Genomic DNA, 23,129 nt, shown 5'->3' on the forward strand with positions numbered 1-23,129 from the left:
CGGAATACAGCCATTTTTGACCTCCTGAATCTCCACCCCCACATCCTATTTTTGTGAAAATTGGTCTGTTTTTTTGCAAAAATGGGGTGCACAGAAGGGCTTGCAGTGTTCCTGGGGGCTGGGGAAAGGCAAAAACTCCCACATTTTTCCAAAAAAAATGGGCCATTTTTTGTGAAAACAGGTTTTGCCTTCCCCCAGAAGCACTGCACAGAGTATTTGGGTGGCCTGGAGGTTGCTCTTGGGGGCCGGGAAGGACAAAAACTGAGTTGGAAGAGACCTTCAAGGTCATCTAGTCCAACCCCCTGTCTGAGCAGGAGAGCCTACATCTCGAACTCACAACCTCCTGACCTCTACCTATAGGCCACAGCAGCTGAGTTTTTTCTTACTTACCTCTTCGAAATCTTGGTGCGTCTTATACACCGGTGCATCTCATAGTCCAAAAAATACGGTAATTAAAAATAGAAATAAAAAAATGAAACTGCTTTCATTTATAGCAGGGGGAGTTCTCTTGTCAGGCTACATCCCAGAGGTCTTCAAACTTGGCAACTTTAAGACTTGTGGATGTCCACAAGTCTCAAAGTTGCCAAGTTTGAAGACCTCTGCTATATCCTGAAACACCGCTTATAACCTTTTTTAAAAAATCAATTAAACAATTAAAGGCAGTGAGTTTAACTGATTAATTTATTTTAAAAAATGTTTCTAAGCAGTCTTTTAGGATAATACACATTATTACACACAGACTCCAATCAACTGGATAAACCCTGAAAATGAGGGACTTTATGTAATGTGATTTCACAGCTTAAAGACGGAATTACGTCTTTCACACGAGTTAGGGTCAGGGTTAGAATTTCACATATCTTGCCATTTTGTGCAAGCTGTATCTTCAAAATCCTATATCCACTTTTTAAAAACGCATATTATTTAAGAGTGGTTTACTGCCAACTGTATGGATATGGAGACTGCAGCCACAAACAAGACAATCTGCAATGGGAGCATCCTCTAGAGCAGTGAATTTCAACCTTTTTTGAGCCGCAGCACATTTTTTACATTTTAAAATCCTGGGGCATACCACCAACCAAAATGACACCCTAAGACACTCTCCTCTCTTTTTCCATCCGTCTCCTCCCCATCCTTGTGTCTGTATACACACTCTTGAACCATTTCCAAAAACAGGTGAGGGTTGGCGGTTTTTTCTCTCTTATTCTTTGGGTGCTTTTTATCATATGTTTTAAATTAAGAGTCACTTCTCTTTTGTTTCTCTCTCTCCTCTCATTCTCTGTCTCAATCATTTTCTCATTTCTTTTTTCATCCCCTTTTTGCTCATTTGTCTCTTCCTTCCTCTCCTTTTCTCTCTCTCTTGCTTTCTTTCTCTCTCTATCACTCTTGCTTTCTGTTTTTCTCTTTTCTTTCTCTCTTGCTTTCTCTCTCACACTTTCTCTCTCTTGCTTTCTTTATCTCTCTTTCTCTCTCTCTTGCTTTCTTTCTCTCTCTCTCTCTCTCACTCTCTCTCAGCAAAAAGTTGCGAGACCGGAACCTGAGCTTCCTTCTTCGCGGCACACCTGGGCACACTGGTTGAAAAACACTGCTCTAGAGCAGTGTTTCCCAACCTTGGCAACTTGAACATACCTGGACTTCAACTCCCAGAATTGCCCAGCCAGCATTTGCTGGCTGGTGAATTCTGGGAATTGAAGTCCAAATATCTTCAAGTTGCCAAGGTTGGGAAACACTGCTCTAGAGAAAACAGCTGTTCATGCACCAATTTCAAAGACTGAAATTAGAACACGGGTGGAGTTATGCTCCGAACAATCTATATACCTGGCATGGTTTGTACAAAATTCTACTTAAACTGTGAATATAAATAACATACATTACACGGTTACTAAAGTTTTAAAATAGGGGCAAAGATTTAAGCAGCTCCACGAGATGAGTGTGAAACCAAGAAGATAAAACCTGCATTCTATGGAGAAGCCCTTCATACAATCCCTGGAATCCATCAAAAGGCACATTTTCAAAACCTCTCCCAAAAAGTAAACATTTTCTCCTTAAGGGAAACTGGAATGCAGCTATGTCATTTGTAAGTCATTTCTTCATCCGACAATCAGGATTAAAAAATCATAAGCTACACCTAACAAAAAGGAAGATGGGGGAATATCATGTCACATTTGTTTGGTCTGCAATTAAGCCATTTGAATATTTTATGCATTTAGAAAATGCACCACAAACAGTATTTCTAAAACAAAAATATTCTTGTGAGAATAATGCAGACATCCTAAAAATATATTATTTACTACAACATTCTGGAACAGATCTTACTATTACATTGATAGACTATATAGGATGAGTAGAAAATATATATAAAACCAAGAATACAAGAGTAAGAGAGATGAGAAGGAAAATTTTACATAAATGGTACTATACACCAGCACAACTTTCACACTTCCAGAGGAAAGGGAAAGGTAATTGTTGGCATGGTTGCCAAAAGAAAGGAATCTTTATGCATATGTTCTGGGAGTGTGTTGAAGTTCAGAAATTTTGGAAGGAAGTGCAGAATGAAATAAATAAAATGTTAAATATTAAGTGGATAATTACAGAAGAAATAGTGATATTAGTTAAACAAAGAGAATTAAGAGACTTCAAAGAAATAAAAACTGCAGCATTGGAAAGCGCTCAAGCGGTAGTGGTGTTGGGTTGGAAAGAGTCTAACAAATGGACATTACAGAACTGGTACTGGTACATGGTGGATCACATTCATTTTGAAATCATGGAAATAAGATTAAACAATTTTGATGAAAATAAATTGGAGAAGCTGATGGTACGATGGAATAAGGTGAAAGATTATATGCTGAGTAGAATTTGTGACGAAAATGTGAAAAATAAACTCCAATCACTCTTTCAATAGTAAACAAATGCAATAGTAAACAAATGCACTTGGGGAAAAGGAATCCTCAATCTGATTATTGTATTGGCAGTTCTGTGTTAGCAAAAACTTCAGAAGAAAAGGATTTAGGGGTAGTGATTTCTGACAGTCTCAAAATGGGTGAACAGTGCCGCCAGGCGGTAGGGAAAGCAAGTAGGGTGCTTGGCTGCATAGCTAGAGGTATAACAAGCAGGAAGAGGGAGATTATAATCCCGCTATATAGAATGCTGGTGAGACCACATTTGGAATGCTGTGTTCAGTTCTGGAGACCTCACCTACAAAAAGATATTGACGAAATTGAACGGGTCCAAAGACGGGCTACAAGAATGGTGGAAGGTCTTAAGCATAAAACGTATCAGGAAAGACTTAATGAACTCAATCTGTATAGTCTGGAGGACAGAAGGAAAAGGGGGGACATGATCGAAACATTTAAATATATTAAAGGGTTAAATAAGGTCCAGGAGGGAAGTGTTTTTAATAGGAAAGTGAACACAAGAACAAGGGGACACAATCTGAAGTTAGTTGGGGGAAAGATCAAAAGCAACATGAGAAAATATTATTTTACTGAAAGAGTAGTAGATCCTTGGAACAAACTTCCAGCAGACGTGGTAGATAAATCCACAGTAAGTGAATTTAAACATGCCTGGGATAAACATATATCCATCCTAAGATAAAATACAGAAAATAGTATAAGGGCAGACTAGATGGACCATGAGGTCTTTTTCTGCCATCAGTCTTCTATGTTTCTATGTTTCTAAGTAGAGCTAAGGAAATAAAAGAATATAAATTAGTAAATATTTGAACCCCCCGCAATTGGTGGTGTTGGTGTTGGGATTGTCAGTCGGGTGGTGGGCACATGCACTGTGCACTGTTTTATGTTTGTTTTATGTTAATTTCAATGTGCAAAACCAATAAAAATATATTTTTAAAAAAAAGACTGTATAGGATGGTTTTCTCTCAAACATCCTATAAGTCAAAACCGTGAGTTTGGCAAGCAACTACTTTAAAAGTCAAAGTTGTCCTTTGATGACAAAAAGGTGGAAGCTAGCCAGGCAGCTTTGACATACACCTGTCAAAAGACTATCAAAATATCCTTTAGGGGTTTCTGCAAGGTATCTGTATTTAGAATTCGGCACTGCAACCCTACAAAGACTCGCTCCTTTTTCTACATGCTCCATAGATATGACCCACATAAAAAGGGGGCAGGATTTCAATTATCAGTATCTGCTGATGCATGGATAGGCAAAGTTGGCTCTTCTATGACTTGTGGACTTCAACTCCCAGAGTTCCTGAGCCAATCATGGTAGCTCAGGAATTCTGGGAGTTGAAGTCCACAAATCACAGAACAGCCAACTTTGCCTACCTCTGTGCTGAGGAATTGAGTCAGTTCTATGGAGAAACTGAGTCAGTCATTTGTGCCTCCATAACTGCCTTGTTTGGTACAGCATCCAAAAAGATGTCAACATATATTTAGGACTATATGATCTCCAGAAGACTGCAAAAAAAAAACCCAATCACACCCAGCCTGCCTTCCATTGGGGACTTGTTTACGGTATGAACCAGAAAGAGGGCTGAAAAAATATTTACACCCCTCACGTACAATTTATACAATCTGTTACAATTCCTCCCCTCAGAATGTTGTTATAGGGCAGTGATGGCAAACCTGTCACGCTGTGTATTGCCAGCCCCAGAGACATTCAGTAGTTAAATAGTTAAATCTGTGTATGTTAATTTAGCTCCACCCATTTATGATGTAAAATCCTGTCTAGATAGATAGCCAGCATCACTTCCTTTCTTGTTGGTGAAGAAGGAGAAAATCTCCATCTTGCTTCTAACTCTCTAGCTATGTAGACGTGCATTAAGAGCCTGGGATCAGGCAAAACTGATTTATTGTTTTCTATTAATAAAAGTAACTTCATTTTGAAGCCTTTTTCTGTAACTTTATCTGTCGCCTCCGGAATAGATTCGTTACAGCTCACGCGGGCTGTGATTAATCACCTATAATCTGACCCACTATTGGAAAAAATATTTACACCCCTCACGTATAATTGATACAATCTGTTACAATTGCTCCCCTCAGAATGTTGTTATAGGGCAGTGATGGCAAACCTGTTTTCCCTCGAGTGCCGAAAGAGCGTGCTTGCGCACTATCGCACATGGACGAGTGCCCACATCCATAATTCAATGCCCGGGGAGGGCGAAAAACAGCTCCCCCCACCTCCCAAAGGCCCTCTGGAGGCCGGAAACAGCCTGTTTCCCAACTTCTGATGGACCCAGTAGGTTTGTGTTTCGCCCTCCCCAAAAGGCGTGGTAGTAAAAATTTTGGTAGCCCTTCACTGCTTGTTTGTTTGTTTGTTTGTTTGTTGATTGATTGATTGATTGATTGATTGGATTTGTATGCCGCCCCTCTCCGCCTCTCCGTGGACTCGGGGCGGCTAACAACAGTGATAAAAGCAGAATGTAAAAATCCAATAATAAAACAGCTAAAAACCCTTGTTATAAACCAATCATACATACATATATCCCCCGGGCCTATATAATTTATGTATGGTATGTTTGTAGGTATGTCTATTTAAAAATGGGGTTTTTTAACTATTTTAAATTTTAAATTGTAAATTATTAGATTTGTCATGAACTGTTTTATTGTGTTGTGAGCCGCCCTGAGTCTATGGAAAGGGGCGGCATGCAAATCTAATAGATAGATAGATAGATAGATAAATAAATACATACATACATACATACATACATACATACATACATACATACATACATACATACAAGATACCATGCATAAATTGTAGAAGCTTAGGGGGAAAGATTATCTTAGTTCCCCCATGCCTGACGGCAGAGGTGGGTTTTGAGGAGCTTATGAAAGGCAAGGAGGGTGGGGGCTATTCTAATCTCTGGGGGGAGTTGGTTCCAGAGGGCCGGGGCCGCCACAGAGAAGGCTCTTCCCCTGGGCCCCAGTGAATTAGGAAACCATTGTTGTGAGCCGCCCCAAGTTCTCGGAGAAGGGCGGCATACAAATCTAATAAATTATTATTATTATTCTGTGGAGCCGGGGGAATGTAAAAAGGACCTCCCCAATCCCCCAGGAGGCTCTCTGGAAGCAAAAAATGCCCTCCTAGAGCCTCCGTGCGAGCCAAAGATTTTCTGGCCGGCACACACATACGCATTAGAGCTGAGCTAGGGCAACAGCTTGCATGCCAGCAGATATGGCTCCATGTGCCACATTGTGGCACCCATGCCATAGATTCGCCATCACTGTTATAGGGCATTCCATACCATAAAAACCCTAGACTCAAAGAGTTTTTCTCCATGTCATCGTTCTGCTGAACATTTAATTCCCAGAGCACTGTCTTAGGCCTAAGATTTTTACCTGTATAGTAGGCTCTATTGCTACTATCATCACTCTCAACTTCTCATTTCTCATCTTCTCATTGTTGTGGTTAGCTCTGGCCCAGCTCCTGCCCCAAGGACTGTGGATGTGGGGGAGACATCCACATGCTGCAGGCCTGTTTTGCCCCCGGTGGAATCTGCTGATGAAGGCTCCTCTGACCAAGAAGACATGAGTGACAGAGAGGAGGAGAGTGTGGCAGACAGCTCAGAAGGAGATCAATTATCTAGCTCCTCCTTGGATTCAGAACAAGAGTTAATGATACAGCCACGCATGCGGAGAGCGATGCATAGGCAGCAACAACTGAGAGATTGTTATCAAAGAAAATGAGGCCACTTGTGGTTGGGTGGGGCTGTGGTCATTAGTGAGGCTACTATAAATAGCAGCCTGTGGGTTTGGCCATTGTGGAGGATTATCTGATCGTTGTGTTTCGTGACTGCTTTGCTGACTTTGACCTTTCGTGTGCTGATTTTTTCCCGCTTTGAAACTAAACCAGAACAAAGTTCTTTCACTTTGTGAAAGAAGAAGGACTGTGAATTGCCTCACAGCTGCAAGCTAAGTATCACAGAACTGATAAGGGACTTGCATAAATTACCAATTTGTTTGGAGACTAGTGCTCTTTGCTATACAAAAAGAGGGCTTAGTTTATGTGAATTTTCATTATAAAGAACATTGTTTTGAATTTTCAAACGTGTGTGTGTCTGAAATTTGTACCTGTGAATTTTCGGGAGGAGTCAACCAGAGAGCCCGACAGAACACTCATCATCCTACTATCTTCTCCTACTGGAATCTTATGATTTATCACTTGACGTTTGAATCTTATGATTAATAATTGTAAATATGGTTTATGATCTATGACAAGTCTGCGGAGAGGGGCGGCATACAAATCTAAATACAAATCTAAATAAACATAAACTTTGTTGTGGCACGTACGTACACAGAGAGCTTCTGCACTGGAGACAAATTCCTTGTGTCCAATCACACTTGGACAATAAAGAATTATATTCTATAAAATCGCCTTGAATATTTTTTTTTTAGCCCTCCATCTACCCGGTATCTCCCACACAGCAATAAAACATTCCGTAGTTTTTGAATTTAACCTAACCAAGCCATCAAACTTCATTCTTGTCATTTCTTTTTGAAAACATTCCCGCATTCCTGCAATCAATCACACCATCAAAATTTGGTTGCTTGGCAACTGGCATGTATTTATGACAGTTGCAGTGACCCGGGGTCACGGGATGACCTCTTGACAAGCGAAGTCAATGGGGGAAGCCAGACTGACATAAAAACTGTTACTGACTTAACAATGGCAGTGATTCACTTAACAACCGTGGCAGGAAAGGTCATAACACGGGGCAAAATCCTTGCTTAGCAACGGAAATTTTAGGCTCAGCTGTGGTCATAAATCGAGGACTACCTACACATCAATTCGGCCCCTTCGTACACCCAATGATATCACCCATCTGGCCTGGGTCTCCTCTCTCCTGAGCCAAGAGAACTAAAATATCGCAGTGCAGGTACACAACTTTTGGGATCACAATCTACGGCTGCAGTGCTCTTCATTCCTGGGGAAACGTGAAGCTAAAGCAGAAAAGTGCCCGTATTTAGTTCAGGGGGTCGAGGCTGTAAAGAGAAATGGCTTCAATCTCCATCGCAAAGGAGTAGCCATTTCACTCCGGTGCCCATTCGGACAACCACTGCTTGCAGTGGGTTTGCTGTCGCTCCATGTCTTGGGTCTTCGTTTCAGGCGTGGCCTCACCTGAACTTGGGGCAGCCGATGGGGCTTCCTGCTCTCCTTCCTCCTCTGCCCAGAGGCTCTTGTCTTTCACTTCCTGGATCAGCTCATCCAAGGGGCGTGTGAGACGCTGAGAGACCCAACTGCGGTCGAGGGACGGGACAAAGGGATCCGGGGCGCTCACTTCGATAAGCTCCTTGCTGGTTGGAATGCACAGATAATATGCATGTAGCATCATCCGATAGGGAGCGCTGTCCTTCTTGAAGCTGTAGGTGAAGTCCCCAACAATCGGGTGCCCGATGGCGCTGCAATGGACCCGGAGCTGGTGGGTTCTTCCTAAGAAAGGAAACGCACAAGGAAAACAAGAAAGGAAACAAGAAGTCTTGCTTTTAAAAGCTTCTTTAAAAATATAAGGAGCTGCTGATACAGTTCTACAAAGGAATCATTGAGTCTCTCAGCTACACCTCTATAACTGTCTGGTTTGGTGCTGCAACCCAACAGGACCGACACAGACTTCAGAGGACAATCAGAACTGCAGAAGAAACAATTGCTGCCAACTTGCCTTCCATTGAGGACCTGGATACTGCATGAGTCAAAAAGAGGGTGGGGAAAATATTTACTGACCCCTCGCATCCTGGACACAAACTGTTTCAACTCCTACCCTCAAAACATCGCTACACAGCACTGCACACCAAGGTTACTAGACACAAGAACAGTTTTTTCCCGAACGCCATCACTCTACTAAACAAATAAATCCATCAACACTTTCAGACTTTTTACTAAATCTGCACTTCTATTTCTACTAGTTTTTCTCATCATTCCTATCATCCTTTTCCTCCCACTTAGGACTGTATGACTGTAACTTGTTGCTTGTATCCTCAGATTTTTATTAATATTGATTGTTTCTTCATTGCTTATTTGACCCCTAGGACAATCATTAAGTGTTGTACCGCATGATTCTTGACAAATGTATCTTTTTCTTTTATGTACGCTGAGAGCATATGCACCAAGACAAATTTATTTATTAGATTTGTATTTTTATTTATTAGATTTGTATGCCGCCCCTCTCCAAAGACTCGGGGCGGCTCACAACAATAAAAACAATATTATAACAAAACAAATGTAATATTAAAAGAAGCATATAAAACCCTATCATATATTTAAAAACCAAACAGCACATTCATACCAAACATGAAACAAAATATAAAGAAGCCTGGGGGTGAAAGGTGTCTCAACTCCCCCATGCCTGGTGGTATAAGTGAGTCTTGAGTAATTTACGAAATTCCTTGTGTGTCCAATCACACGGCCAATAAAATTCTATAAATTCTATATTTTACCACGGACACGTGAAATTTCGAAGTTTACTTTCTAAAGATTCGCTGGATAGGGAGGCGAGGGGCATGCAACTTAAATTAATATATGGTTTTAGCATTATTTCTCCATGTACCAACCAAGCCTACAGAACCATAAAGAAACAAGGAAGGATGGTAAACAGTGACCCCTCTTTTGTAAGGCAGAAATTCTATGCAAATTCGGTGCGGGGGGGGGGATCTCTGTACCTGTGAGAGGCTGTAAAAGCACTTTTGTAGCTGGCTCTCCACTGTACAACCCATATTCAAGGACTACAAGTTCTGACCGACAAGGTTTCGGGCTTTTGCAACCTGTTAAGAATTAGACATTGCTTTTATTAAGAAGCGATAAGAGTTAATTCAGCAGTTTCAAAAATTTCAGCATATAGCCCAGCAAGGTACATTTCACAACTACAGTGATACCTTGTCTTACAAACTTAATTGGTTCCGGGACGAAGTTCTTAAGGTGAAAAGTTTGTAAGACGAAACAATGTTTCCCATAGGAATCAATGGAAAAGCGATTAATGCCTGCAAGCCCAAAATTCACCCCATTTGCCAGCCGAAGCGACCGTTTTTGCGTGGCTGGGATTCCCCTGAGGTTCCCCTCCATGGGAAACCCCACCTCCGGACTTCTGTGTTTTTGCAATGCTGCAGGGGAATCCCAGCAGGAGAATCCCAGCATCGTAAAAACGAGTGCTTTGCTGGCAACAGAGGTCCAGATGTGGGGTTTCCCAGCGAGGGGAGCCTCAGTGAAATCGCAGCATCGCAAAAACACCGAAGTCCTTGAAACCCCACCTCCGGACCTCTGTGTTTTTGCGATGCTGCAATTTCACTGAGGCTCCCCTTGCTGGGAAACCCCACCTCCGGACTTCCGTTGCCAATGGAGCTCCCGTTTTTGCGATCCTGGGATTCCCCTCCTGGGATTTCCCTACAGCATCACAAAAATGCAGAAGTCTGGAGGTGGGGTTTTCCAGCAAGGGGAGCCTCAGGGGACTCCCAGCAGTGCAAAAACGGGTGCTTCGCTGGCAACGGAGGTCCGGAGGCAGGGCATCCCAGCGGCGGCGGTGGGTTTGTAAGGTGAAAATAGTTTGTAAGAAGAGGCAAAAAAATCTTAAACCCCGGGTTTGTATCTCGAAAAGTCTGTATGACGAGGCGTTTGTAAGATGAGGCATCACTGTATTAGCTTGAATTCTATGATGCACATAGGCTGATACAATGTCTAGGAAGAGAAGGAGAGCATTTTTCTAGGATTATGTATTCAACCAACCAACCAATTAAGGCAATCATATACAGTCCTCATAAGGAGACAAAACTAATTATTTTTGTTTTCTCTTTTAAGTTTAAGACATTCTCTGAATACGTGACCTATCAATTAAGGATTGGTTGAAAGCCAAGCTGTCTTAAACCTGGCTCACAAACCAGTCTTTGATACACAGAGACACTGTCCTTCAGTTAGGTACAATAGAAACATAGAAACATAGAAGATTGACGGCAGAAAAAGACCTCATGGTCCATCTAGTCTGCCCTTATACTAATTCGTGTATTTTATCTTAGGATGGATAGATGTTTATCCCAGGCATGTTTAAATTCAGTTATCATTATTATTATTTATTAGATTTGTATGCTGCCCCTCTCTGTAGACTCGGGGCGGCTCACAACAGTGATAAAAACAATACAGTGGTACCTCGACATACGAGTTTAATTCATGCCAGACCAGAGCTCGTATGTCGATCAATTCGCATCTCGAACGAATGCCTTTAGACTTGGTGTTTTTCGCGCCGAGATAACTGGAAACATGGAATTCTTGCGCCACCTAGTGGACGCTCGGCTCGTATCCCGAATTTGAGCTCGGGTGTCGAACAGAAATTTTGCTCGCGTCTCGGCTCGTAACTTGGAATACTCGCATGCGGAGGAGCTCGTATCTAGAGGTACTACTGTAAATGGTAACAAATCTAATAATTAAAATCTAAAATAACAGTTTTACATTACAAAGTCTAAAAAAAAAAAAGTTACTGTGGATTTACCAACCACGTCTGCTGGAAGTTTGTTCCAAGCATCTACTACTCTTTCAGTCAAATAATATTTTCTCAGGTTGATTCTAATCTTTCCCCCAATTAACCTCGGATTGTGCCCCCCCCCTGTTCTTGTGTTCCCTTTCCTATTAAAAACACTTCCCTCCTGAACCTTATTTAGCCCTTTTAACATATTTACATGTTTAAATATTTAAATGATTACAAAGCAGATTAAAAGCACAAAGGAGGGCTAGGAAAGAAATCATAAGGGCAGTTGACGGCTTCAAAGCTGCCTGATCCTGGATCAGGTGATAGAGTCACCTGGACTAGGCTCTGTTTCCTTGGCAGAAGCGCTTCAGAGCGTATCTCTTCCAGGCCTGCCTAGACTAGAGCAGTGTTTTTCCTAACCTTGGCAACTTGAAGATATCTGGACTTCAACTCCCAGAATTCCCCAGCCAGCGAATGCTGGCTGGGGAATTCTGGGAGTTGAAGTCCAAATATCTTCAAGTTGCCAAGGTTGGGAAACACTGGGCTAGAGAATTGGAGGGTGAACCTTCAGCAGCCAAAGCAGGCACAAGGCAAGGGAGGATACAGGGGCTGGGTGGGAGGAATTAAAAGTAAAGAGAAAAGCAATCTATCGGCTGCCCCAGAGGCAAAACTCCCTGCTGGGATCCCTGATTCTTTGGCATGCAACAGAGCAGCCTTTGAAGGCAGAAGAGGGACGTCCCAGTCCCAGCAGCCTACCATCGGTCCCTTCGGTGCACATCATGTGGGTCAGCCCTTCTGTCGTGTTCTTTCCTATAGCAAAGCAGATCGTCCGCCTGGCCTCCTGGATGTGGCCTCTCACCTGTCCAAAGAGAAGACACTTCAGAGCAGTGACTGGCAATGCCATTTGGGTTGGTTCGTTAGGTTTATCGCTTGCTTTTCCTCCAAGAATGCAAAGTAAGATACACGATTCTCTCATTTTTCCCTCGACAACCACCAGGGGGTGTAGGTGGGTGAGTCTCCGGAGAGGGTGGCATACAAATCCAATAAATTAAATAAGTAAGTAAGTAAGTAAGTAAGTAAGTAAGTAAGTAAGTAAGTAAGTAAGTAAGTAAGTAAGTAAACAAATAAACAAGTAGCCCAGGATTTATAGACAGCAATAGCATTTAACACAATAATAATAATAATAATAATAATAATAATAATAATAATAATAATAATAATATTTGTATGCCGCCCCTCTCCGAGGACTCGGGGCGGCTCACAACAATAATAAAATACAATAAACAGCGGTACAAATCTAATATTAGTAAAAGCTAGAATTAAAACCCCTTAATATTAAGAAACAATCAATGTTACACAATCATACCATTCTCAAGTGCTATAGTCAGCAGAGGGGGGGGAGGAAGCAGTTCCCCCATGCCTGGCGACATAAGTGGGTCTTTAACATTTTGCAGGAGACGGGGAGGGTGGGAGCAATTCTAATCTCCAGGGAGAGTTGATTCCAGAGGGCCGGGGCCGCCACAGAGAAGGCTCTTCCCCTGGGTCCCACCAAAAGACAATGTTTAGTCGACAGGAGAAGACCAACTCTGTGGGACCTAATCGGTCGCTGGGATTTGTGTAGCAGAAGGCGGTCCCATAGGTATTCTGATCCGATCCCATGTAGGGCTTTATAGGTCATTACCAACACTTTGAATTGTGACCAGAAACTGAACAGCAGCCAGTGCAAGGCATGGAGTATTGATGAGACATGGACGTACCTAGGGATATATATATATACCGCTTCCTGGTGCTTTTACAGCCTTCTCTAAGCAGTTTACAGAGTCAGCCTCCTACCAACCTAGATGACAACTTTGTTGTCCAAAAGGTAGAGGAGGGAACTGGAGGGACGTCCATACTGGACTTAATACTTACAAACAGAAAAGAAGTGATAGAGGGAGTTGAAACTGCAAGAACCTTGGGTGAAAGTGACCATCTCATACTAGAATTCAACACAACGCAAACACAAACAATAGAACACGATACCAAAGTCTTAGATTTTAAAAGCTGATTTTGATAAACTCAGAGAGAGCTTAGGAAAAATTCCTTGGATCAATGTCATAAAGGGAAAAATAACTCAAGAATCTTTCTTTCTTTCTTTCTTTCTTTCTTTCTTACTTACTTACTTACTTACTTACTTACTTACTTACTTACTTACTTACTTACTTATTAGATTTGCATGCCCCCCCTCTACAGGGGCGGCTCACAACAATGATAATAACAGTATACAATGTAAAAAATCTAATATTAAAAATTATCTAAAACCCATCATTTAAAAATCATACAACACTAGTATACCATACATAAACTATATAAGCCCGGGGGAGATGTCTCAATTCCCCCATGCCTGGTGATATAGGTAGGTTTTGAGCAATTTACGAAAGGCAGGGAGGGTGGGGGCAGTTGGTTCCAGTGGGCCGGGGCCGCCACAGAGAAGGCTCTTCCCCTGGGGCCCGCCAGTCAACATTGTTTAGTCGACGGGACCTGGAGAAGGCCAATTCTGTGGGACCTAATCGGTCGCTGGGATTCGTGCGGCAGAAGGCGGTCCCAGAGATATTCTGGTCCAATGCCATGAAGGGCTTTATAGGTCATAACCAACACTTTGAATTGTGACCAGAAACTGATTGGCAACCAATGCAGACTGCGGAGTGTTGGTGTAACATGGGCATTTTTGGGAAAGCCCATGATTGCTCTCGCAGCTGCATTCTGCACGATCTGAAGTTTCCAAACACTTTTCAAAGGTAGCCCCATGTAGAGAGCATTACAGTAGTCGAACCTCGAGGTGATGAGGGCGAAATGTCATGTAGGACTTTATAGGTCATAACCAACACTTTGAATTGTGACCGGAAACTGATCGGCGAAGTTCTTGCTCTTTTCCTCCAGCGGCACCTGGAAGGAAGATCTGCACCTGGAGCCATCACCGCCCCCCAGCCCCTGAGGCCACTGCCGTCTAATGGGAAGACCCGTCCTTCACCATGGGGATTGGAGGGCAGTTAGTTGTCCTCCACCAGCCCAGGATGAGTGTCCCTGGGTGACTCCCCCATGACCACACGGTGGGGAAGAAAGGACCGGTGGTGGGGCAGGAGTGTTGGCAGAGGGCCAGCTGGCAATGAACACCTTCTGCTGCACGAATCCCAGTGACCAGTTAGGCCCCACAGAGTGGGTCTTCTCTGGGTCCCGTCAACTAAACAATGTCGCTTGGCGGGACCCAGGGGAAGAGCCTTCTCTGTGGCGGCCCCAGCCCTCTGGAACCAACTCCCTCCAGAGATTAGAATTGCCCCCACCCTCCTTGCCTTTCGTAAGCTTCTTAAAACCCACCTCTGCCACCAGGCATGGGGGAATTGAGATCCTCTTTCCCCCTAGGCCTTTACAATTTTATGCATGGTATGTCTGTATGTATGTTTGGTTTTACAATAAGGGTTTTTAACTGTTTCAATATTGGATTGTCATATGCTGTTTTACTACTGTTGTTAGCTGCCCCGAGTCTACGGAGAGGGGCGGCATACAAATCCAATAAAATCAATCAATCAAATCAAATCAACCTGCAATAGGTCCCCCAAACACACAACTGCTCAGCGAAGTCTCTCCCCTTCATTCAAAATTTAAACATTCAGAAAGGTTGCCATTTCCACAATCTAGAAACCACCGCAGTCTGGCTGTCACCCGGTGGAAAGGGACAGGGGCAGTTTACCAGTGCAAGGTAGGCCTTCGTGACTGTCCGGTTTTTGAAACACTTGTACACACTGCCAGCCGCCTCTCTGTTCAGTGCCACACAAAGGGCTCCGCTGGTGGAGAAATCCAGCTGGTGGCAAAACCTAAAAGAAAAAACAAAAACAACAAAAACCCAGATATGTTCATTGCCCAAGCCAGCGTTTTCCAACCAGTGTGCCACGAGGCATGGCCAGGTGTGCCGTGAAGCTCCTAGGGAAGCTCCAGCTGGGCAGGGTGCTGCCGGTGCCTACGACCTGGAGCTCCCACTCGCAGCTACTCCCGACTACTGCCCGATGCCGCTGTTGCCGGCGCTCTCCTGCTAAGCCCCAAAGAAGGAAGGCGGGAAAAGAGAGCTTCATTCTTCGCGCCGGCGGCAAGTGTCCTTTGGAGCCCGGCAAGAGGGCTCCGGCAGCAAGAGCAGGAGGGCGCCATCAGCAGCGGCACCAGGTAGTAGCCGGGGGATGGCGGTGGCAAGAGCTCCAGGGCGGAGGCACCGGCAGCGCCCCACCCAGCTGGAGCTTCCCTGGCGGGGGCGGCAACCAATGTCCTTTGGGGCCCGGTGGGAGGGCACTGGCGGTGGGAGCGGGAGGGTGCCGGCTGCAGCGGCCCCAGGCAGTCGCGGGGAGATGGCGCCGGCGAGAGGGAGCTCCAAGGTGGAGGTACCAAAGGTGGCGGTTGGACGTGCTGCTGGACGCCGTACATGCTGGCGCTGCGGGGCCAGCCACACGCCCATGACCAGCGCAACGCCAGCATATACGGCATCCAGCAACACGTTCAGGGCTCCCGCTCGCAGTCAACCACTCTGCCGCCACCCCTGGCTACTGCCCGATGCCGCTGTTGTCGGCGTGGTGTAACGAGAGAGAAAGAGAGAGAGACAGCAAGAGAGACAGAGAGAGAGAGAAAAAAAAAGCAAGAGAGAGAGCAAGAGAGGGGGAAGGAGGGAGAGAGAAAGAGAGCAAAAAAGAGAGGAAGGAAGAAAGAAAGAGGGATGGAGAGAAAGAAGGGAAGGAAGGAAGAGAGAGAAAGAGGGAGGGAGAAATAGAGCGAAAGGGAGGAAGAGAGATTTTTTTTTTTGTCCAAACTTTTTTTAGCGCCCCCCCCCCCCCCCCCCCCCAATGTTGCCCAGGATTTTGAAAATATGAATAATGTGCCGCGGCTCAAAAAAGGTTGGGAAACACTGGCCTAAGCCAATTAAAGTATTCGTAGACCCTTTGCTCTTCTGCCGAGGCCTAAAAATTGATCCGTTTCTGGTTTAGAGCATTTGAAGGACTAGAACTCTTGGTGGGATCACAGCTGTTGCTTTTTGGGAGAGGCAACCTATTGACGCCCCCTCCCCTTCAGAAGCAAATAACGACTTATGAAGGTATGATAAAAATTAAAGTACAGGGGGACCTCTACTTAAGATCGTTTCTATATAAGAACCGGGTGTTCAAGATTTTTTTTTGCCTCTTCTTAAGAACCATTTTCTACTTAAGAACCGGAGCCTGGGAAAATTTCCCAGGAAATTTGAGAGCGGCACAAATGCCTGGCCAGTTTCCTGCCATTCCCCCTTTAGTCCCGGCCAACTTGGGCTTTCCTGGGCTGCCAGAGGAGCCTTTCGGTGGCGATTAAGGAGGCTTTGGCAGTCCAGAGCGAACGAAGCATTTTTCTTTCTCTGGGCACTTGGAGAGGGAATAAACCTCTGCCAGCGCCCAGAGAAAAGAAACGCTCCCTTCGCTCTGGGCAGCCGAGGAGTCACCGGCTACAAAGCGAGTGATTGAGAGAAGAGGGGAGCCCTTCAGCATGGGAAGGAAAAGGAAGCAGGTAGCAGCAGCAGCAGCCAGTGTATGGGAGGCAGCCTCGTGGCGGGTGTATTGGAGGCACATGCTCCTCCTCACCGCCTCAGAGTCTCTTTTTTTTTAAGCCTTAAAATTTTGGATTTTTTTTATTCCCCTCACCTCACCTTCTTCCTTCAGCAGTGACTGTCCTCCTCCTCTTCCTCCTCCCACCCAAATTCCGAGCTTTTATTTCTTTCCTAATGGGTTTGCACGCATTATTTGCTTTTACATTGATTCCTATGGGGAAAATTGCTTCTACTTAAGAATTTTTCTACTTAAGAACCTGGTCACAAAACAAATTAAGTTCTTAAGTAGAGGTACCACTGCACAATCAAGACCAAGGCACAACTGGTAACATCAGAAAAATATAAAGGGGCAAACAAAATGGAAATTACGTACTATGTAACCATTTTCCTTTCTTTTTCTACTATTTTCTTTTCTCTTTTTGTCCCTCTGTCCCTCTTTCTTGTCCCGCTTTCTCTTCTTTTGACAGGTTTTTCCTTTTTTCTTCTTCTCCCCATCCTTCCTTTTCTTTCTTTTAATTATATGTTTATTATTCTTTTTGAATTGTATTGTTTTTCTATTTGTGTGAATAAAAACTTTACTTAAAAAAAAGAGAAAAATATAAAGGGGCAACATAGCAACAATGAAAGCATTGCTCTAAAAACTGTACATGATTTGAAAAGCCAGCAGTCAAACTCTCAGCAGGAAAATGGAGCAGCAAAGAGAAGGCTCCGCTTGTGTTGAACGCTGTTGTGATTCAGCCTGAGGCTGCTCAGGGACCAGCTGTGTCTCTGCTGGCTCCATGCCCGGAGGAGGATGACAGTGCAGAGGAGGGGGCTGAACAGTCGGACGGGGGAGAGGAAAGTCAGGAATGGGATGGAGAACAGCATGAGAGCCCCGGGGGGGGGGGGGGCTCTCCCCAGCCAGTAACTTGGAGTCATTAGGTGATGACGCACAGGCTGTCATTGACATGAGACAGCGACATTCAGAGCAACGAAAGGAGCAGTTAAAGAGATATTTTCACCATTGAAGTAGAAACAGCTGGGTTTGGGTGTGGTACTCATCAGCAGGGTTTAAAAGGCAGGCTAGCCCTTTAAGCCATGTGGAGTGTTATCAGTTTGGAGTTGCGTTATCCTGTCTTGTTTCTTGGGGTCTCTGTTCCTGGCTTGTGGCCCAGCAGCTTTGGAAGACCCGTGGGAGGTGTAGGTCTGCTATCTACAGCTTTGGCTTGGCAGCAAGAATTCTGTATTGCTGCATGACTTTTGGCCTTCGTGAATATATCTGAAGATACAGCATTTTCCTGTTTGTAAGGACATTTTCTGTTACCTGTGTTTTTCTTGGATTTTATAAAACTGCCTTTGCCTTTTACCAGTGTGTCTGGATTCTCTTTTTGGGTTGGTATTGGCTTCTGGAGTGACCCAGACAGAACAAACGCCAAGGATGGCTCCATGCACGAGAAGCTTCAATGGGCACACAGGTAAAAGCCGCATTCCCAGATGGAACAGCCATGGAAACAAGCATCCCAACTGCCCTCTCTTAATGGACGGGGCTCAAGGTCTCCCTCGTCCAGACCCAGCACCCCACCCCGCCCCTCACTGACCTGAAGCCATAGTACGTGCCTGGGTCAGCAAGTTCTGGGAATCGGTATTTCAGCTGACTCTGCAGCGTCAGCTTCTCGTACCACATCTTGCTGTCGATACGGACATCCCAGTGTTTGTTGACCACGATGAAGTCCTCACTTTGATACAAAATTGACAGGTTGTCAATGCTTACAGGCTCCATGGTTGCAAACCCTTTGGAGAAAAAGAAAGGACTTGAGAGCTCCCGCAACGGTTAGACTTTATTCTTCAGATGTTTGACAAATACGATGAAGGACCATTAAAGCAGCATTTCCCAACCAGTGTGCCGCGGCACACTAGTGTGCCGCGAGACATGGTCAGGTGTGCCACAAAGCTCCTAGGGAAGCTCCAGCTGGGATGGGCGCTGCCGGTGCCGGTACCTCCGACCTGGAGCTCCCACTCGCAGCTACTCCCGGCTACTGCCCGATGCCGCTGTTGCCAGTGCTCTCCTGCTGGGCCCCAAAGAAGGAAGACGGGAAAAAGGAGAGCTTCATTCTTCGCAGTCAACCGCTCTGCCGCCACCCCTGGCTACTGCCCGATGCTGCTGTTGTCGGCGTGGTGTAACGAGAGAGAAAGAGAGAGAGAGAAAGAGAGAGAGAGAAAGAGAGAGAGAGAAAGAAAGCGAGATAGCAAGAGAGAGAAAAAGAGAGATAGCAAGAGAGGCAGAGAGAGAGAGACAGAGAAAGAGAGAGAGAGAAAGAAAGAGGGATGGAGAGAGAGAAAGAAGGGAAGGAAGGGAGAGAAAGAGGGAGGGAGAAATAGAGCAAAAGGGAGGAAGAGAGAGATTTTTTTTTTGTCCCAACTTTTTTTTAGCCCCCCCCCCCCCCCCCCGGCTCAATGTTCCCCAGGATTTTGAAAATATGAATAATGTGCCGCGGCTCAAAAAAGGTTGGGAAACACTGCATTAAAGGACTGTAGGGTCCTTTAACCCAGAGGATTTTCTGGTTCTTCAAGAAGTTTTTTGGAGATCACTTAGGATTTTCCAATAGAAATAGGAAATCACTCTGCACGCATCCCTTGACAGCAAAGCACAAACCCAAAGGTTTATGAATAGCTACTGAAGACTCAAACTCAACCCTGATAAGACAGAGTGGCTGTGGGTTTTGCCTCCCAGGGACAATTCCATCCGTCCATTACCCTGGAGGGGAATCATTAACCCCCTCAGAGAGGGTCCGCAACTTGGGCGTCCTCCTCGATCCACAGCTCACATTAGAGAACCATCTTTCAGCTGTGGCGAGGGGGACGTTTGCCTACCTGGTGCACCAGTTGCAGCCCTATTTGGACCGGGAGTCACTGCTCACAGTCACTCATGCCCTCATCACCTCGAGGCTCGACTACTGTAACGCTCTCTACATGGGGCTACCTTTGAAAAATGTTCGGAAACTCCAAATCGTGCAGAATGCAGCTGCGAGAGCTATCATGGGCTTTCCTAAATACGCCCATGTCACACCAACACTCCGCAGTCTGCATTGGTTGCCGATCGGTTTCAGGTCACAATTCAAAGTTTTGGTTATGACCTATAAAGCCCTTCATGGCACCGGACCAGATTATCTCTGGGACCCGCCTTCTGCTGCACGAATCCCAGCGACCAGGTAGGTCCCACAGAGTGGATCTTCTCCAGGTCCCATCAACTAAACAATGTCGCTTGGCGGGACCCAGGGGAAGAGTCTTCTCTGTGGCGGCCCCGACCCTCTGGAACCAACTCCCCCCGGATATCAGAGTTGCCCCCACCCTCCTTGGCTTTCGTAAGCTTCTTTAAACCCACCTCTGTCGTCAGACATGGGGGAATTGAGATATTCCCTTCCCCCTAGGCTTATAAAATTTATGCATGGTATGTCTGTATGTATGATTGGTTCTTTAAATTGGGTTTTTTTTAATTACTTTTAATATTAGATTTGTTTATATTGTCTTTTTACTGTTGTTAGCCGCCCCGAGTCTGCGGAGAGGGTGGCATACAAATCTAATAAATAAATAAATACTGAAGTTCAGTGATTGACCACCAACGGTTAACACTGTGCAATTCAATGGATGCAGAATTTGGATGAATGGTAGTAATAGTTATGCAACAATGGAAATTTTAATGGAAGACGTTTATGCCGAATATCATACTTAGAGAAAACCATTAAGTTTATTTCATTACTAGTTTCAGTCCAGTCCATATCTAAAATGATATTTCCGATCCCTCCCTGTTCAGAGAAGGAAGCTAACACATCTTCACACAAACACCTTGTGGCTATGAATAAAGGGCCAGTGAATAGACTGGCAAAAAAAACACCCCTAAGCACGATTTTACTTTAAAAGGTTATAAACAAATTATGGTACAAGATAACATTTGAAATGTTAGTTTTGCTATAAAATTTAGAAGCCTGATGCTCTTTTGTGCCAATGCAAATCCTGCATTAAAACTTTTGTGCTAGCAAAAATTTCAGAAGAGAAGGATTTAGGGGTAGTGATTTCTGACAGTCTCAAAATGGGTGAATAGTGCAGTCAGGTGGTAGGAAAAGCAAGTAGGATGCTTGGCTGCATAGCTAGAGGTATAACAAGCAGGAAGAGGGAGATTGTGATCCCGCTGTATAGAGCGCTGGTGAGACCCCATTTGGAATACTGTGTCCAGTTCTGGAGACCTCACCTACAAAAAGATATGGATAAAATTGAACGGGTCCAAAGACGGGCTGCAAAAATGGTGGAAGGAAAGACTTCATGAACTCAATCTGTATAGTCTGGAGGAGAGAAGGGAAAGGGGGGACACGATCGAAACATTTAAATATGTTCAAGGGTTCAGGAGGGAAGTGTTTTTAATAGGAAAGTGAACACAAGAACAAGGGGGGCACAATCTGAGGTTAGTTGGGGGAAAGATTAGAAGTAACCTGAGAAAATATTATTTTACTGAAAGAGTAGTAGATGCTTGGAATAAACTTCCAGCAGACGTGGTTGGTAAATCCACAGTAACTGAATTTAAACATGCCTGGGGTAAACATAGATCCATCCTAAGATAAAATACAGGAAATAGTATAAGGGCAGACTAGATGCACCAGGAGGTCTTTTTCTGCCATCAATCTTCTATGTTTCTAAATCCTTCTGAGCATAATAAGAGCTGAGCAGGGAAGTCACGCAGAGGTTGCTGCAGCCTTTCAGATGCCTGCGGGGGGCTGTTGGGCTCCTATCGGAAGACCCCACCCGAGGGCCCCTCGTGGGGCAGCCTGTTTATTCCGGGGCTAATTTCCTGCCCTCCCCCAAGTCACATGATCCGGGGGGTCTCCCCAGGCCCAGGGCTCTCTCTCAAGGGGCGGCTGGAGACCCCCAGCACCGCCGACCCCCTTGGCCTGCCTCCACTCGAAACAGAATAATACCCTATGAGACTAGACTTTCAATCCTGGGCCTAGAAAGCTTAGAACTAAGACACCTTAAAGATGATCTAAATATTGCCCACAATATTATATGCTGCAATGTCCTGCCTGTCGGCGACTACTTCAGCTTCAACCACAACAACACAAGAGCACACAACAGATTCAAACTTGATATTAACAGCTCCAAATTTGACTGTAAAAAATATTTCAGTAACCGAGTTGTCGAAGCATGGAACTCATTACCGGATTCCATAGTGTCATCCCCAAACCCCCAACTCTTTACCCTTAGATTATCCCCGGTTGACCTCTCCAGATTCCTAAGAGGTCAGTAAGGGTGAATTCAAATGCACTAGAATGCCTTCCGTCCAGTCCTATTGCTCTCCTACATCTCCTATACCATTCTTCTTTTCCTATATTTCTTCTATTCTTTCATTGATATATATATATTGATATATAAGAGGCGTGCATAAGTGCACATTTGTGCCTAATGTCCCTGTCCTACTGTCTTATTATCCTTTCTATTACTACCTTATGTTATGTTGTTATGTTAATATGTACTATAATACTATACTTGTTTGACAAATAAATAAATAAATAAATAAAAATATTTTATTCCTATATCTTGTCTTCTATTCTTTTTTAGATATATTTTACTACGAGTATATATTTTATAATCTTCATTATGTATTTACTAAACCCTCATTGTGTATTGGACAAAATCGATCAATAAAATAATAATAATAATAATAATGAATAAATAAATAAAATAAAATAATAATAAACCGGGTGGCCCCTTTTCCCAGGCCCGCAAAACTCCCCTCACTGTTTTTGGGTGGGGGCTCCCAAATTCAGGGCGAGCCCCGGGGGAAGAAAAGAGGGGCGGGCGTCGCCTGGACCGGATAAGTGCACCAGCAGAGAGCCCCCCCGACGGAGGAGAGAGACTCCGGAGGAAGGAACTCTGCGCATGGGCAGGCGCTCTGCCTCGACCCCCTCCCCCCGCGACTCCTCGGAGCCCCCACCGATCGGCGGCCGGTCCCGCCTCCCCCACGGGAGGGGCCGAGGGGCCACTGCAGCCACAGCCACGTCCCGGTCCCCACCGAGATAGGCGCGCAGACCACCCACCTTCCCTTTCCGGCAATCGGCGAAGGCGGGCCCCGCGAGCCCCGCCCTCCGGCCCCGCGGACCAATCAGCGCT

The 23,129-nt window shown here is 44.7% G+C and overlaps 1 protein-coding gene across 1 annotated transcript; it reads right to left on the reverse strand.

Annotated features, from left to right (window-relative positions):
* Positions 1-7,215: 7,215 nt before the first annotated feature.
* RPUSD1 (RNA pseudouridine synthase domain containing 1) lies at positions 7,216-23,100 on the reverse strand. The gene is made up of 6 exons (XM_070760924.1): positions 23,057-23,100; positions 18,569-18,761; positions 15,129-15,252; positions 12,158-12,260; positions 9,612-9,713; positions 7,216-8,388 (listed from the first exon to the last, which is right to left on the reverse strand). The coding sequence occupies exons 2-6, from the start codon at positions 18,748-18,750 to the stop codon at positions 7,988-7,990; spliced, it is 912 nt and encodes a 303-aa protein (XP_070617025.1). The 5' UTR covers positions 18,751-18,761; positions 23,057-23,100; the 3' UTR covers positions 7,216-7,987.
* Positions 23,101-23,129: the final 29 nt, after the last annotated feature.

This window comes from Erythrolamprus reginae, chromosome 9 (assembly GCF_031021105.1).
Source record: "Erythrolamprus reginae isolate rEryReg1 chromosome 9, rEryReg1.hap1, whole genome shotgun sequence".
NCBI classification, from domain to species: domain Eukaryota; kingdom Metazoa; phylum Chordata; class Lepidosauria; order Squamata; family Dipsadidae; genus Erythrolamprus; species Erythrolamprus reginae.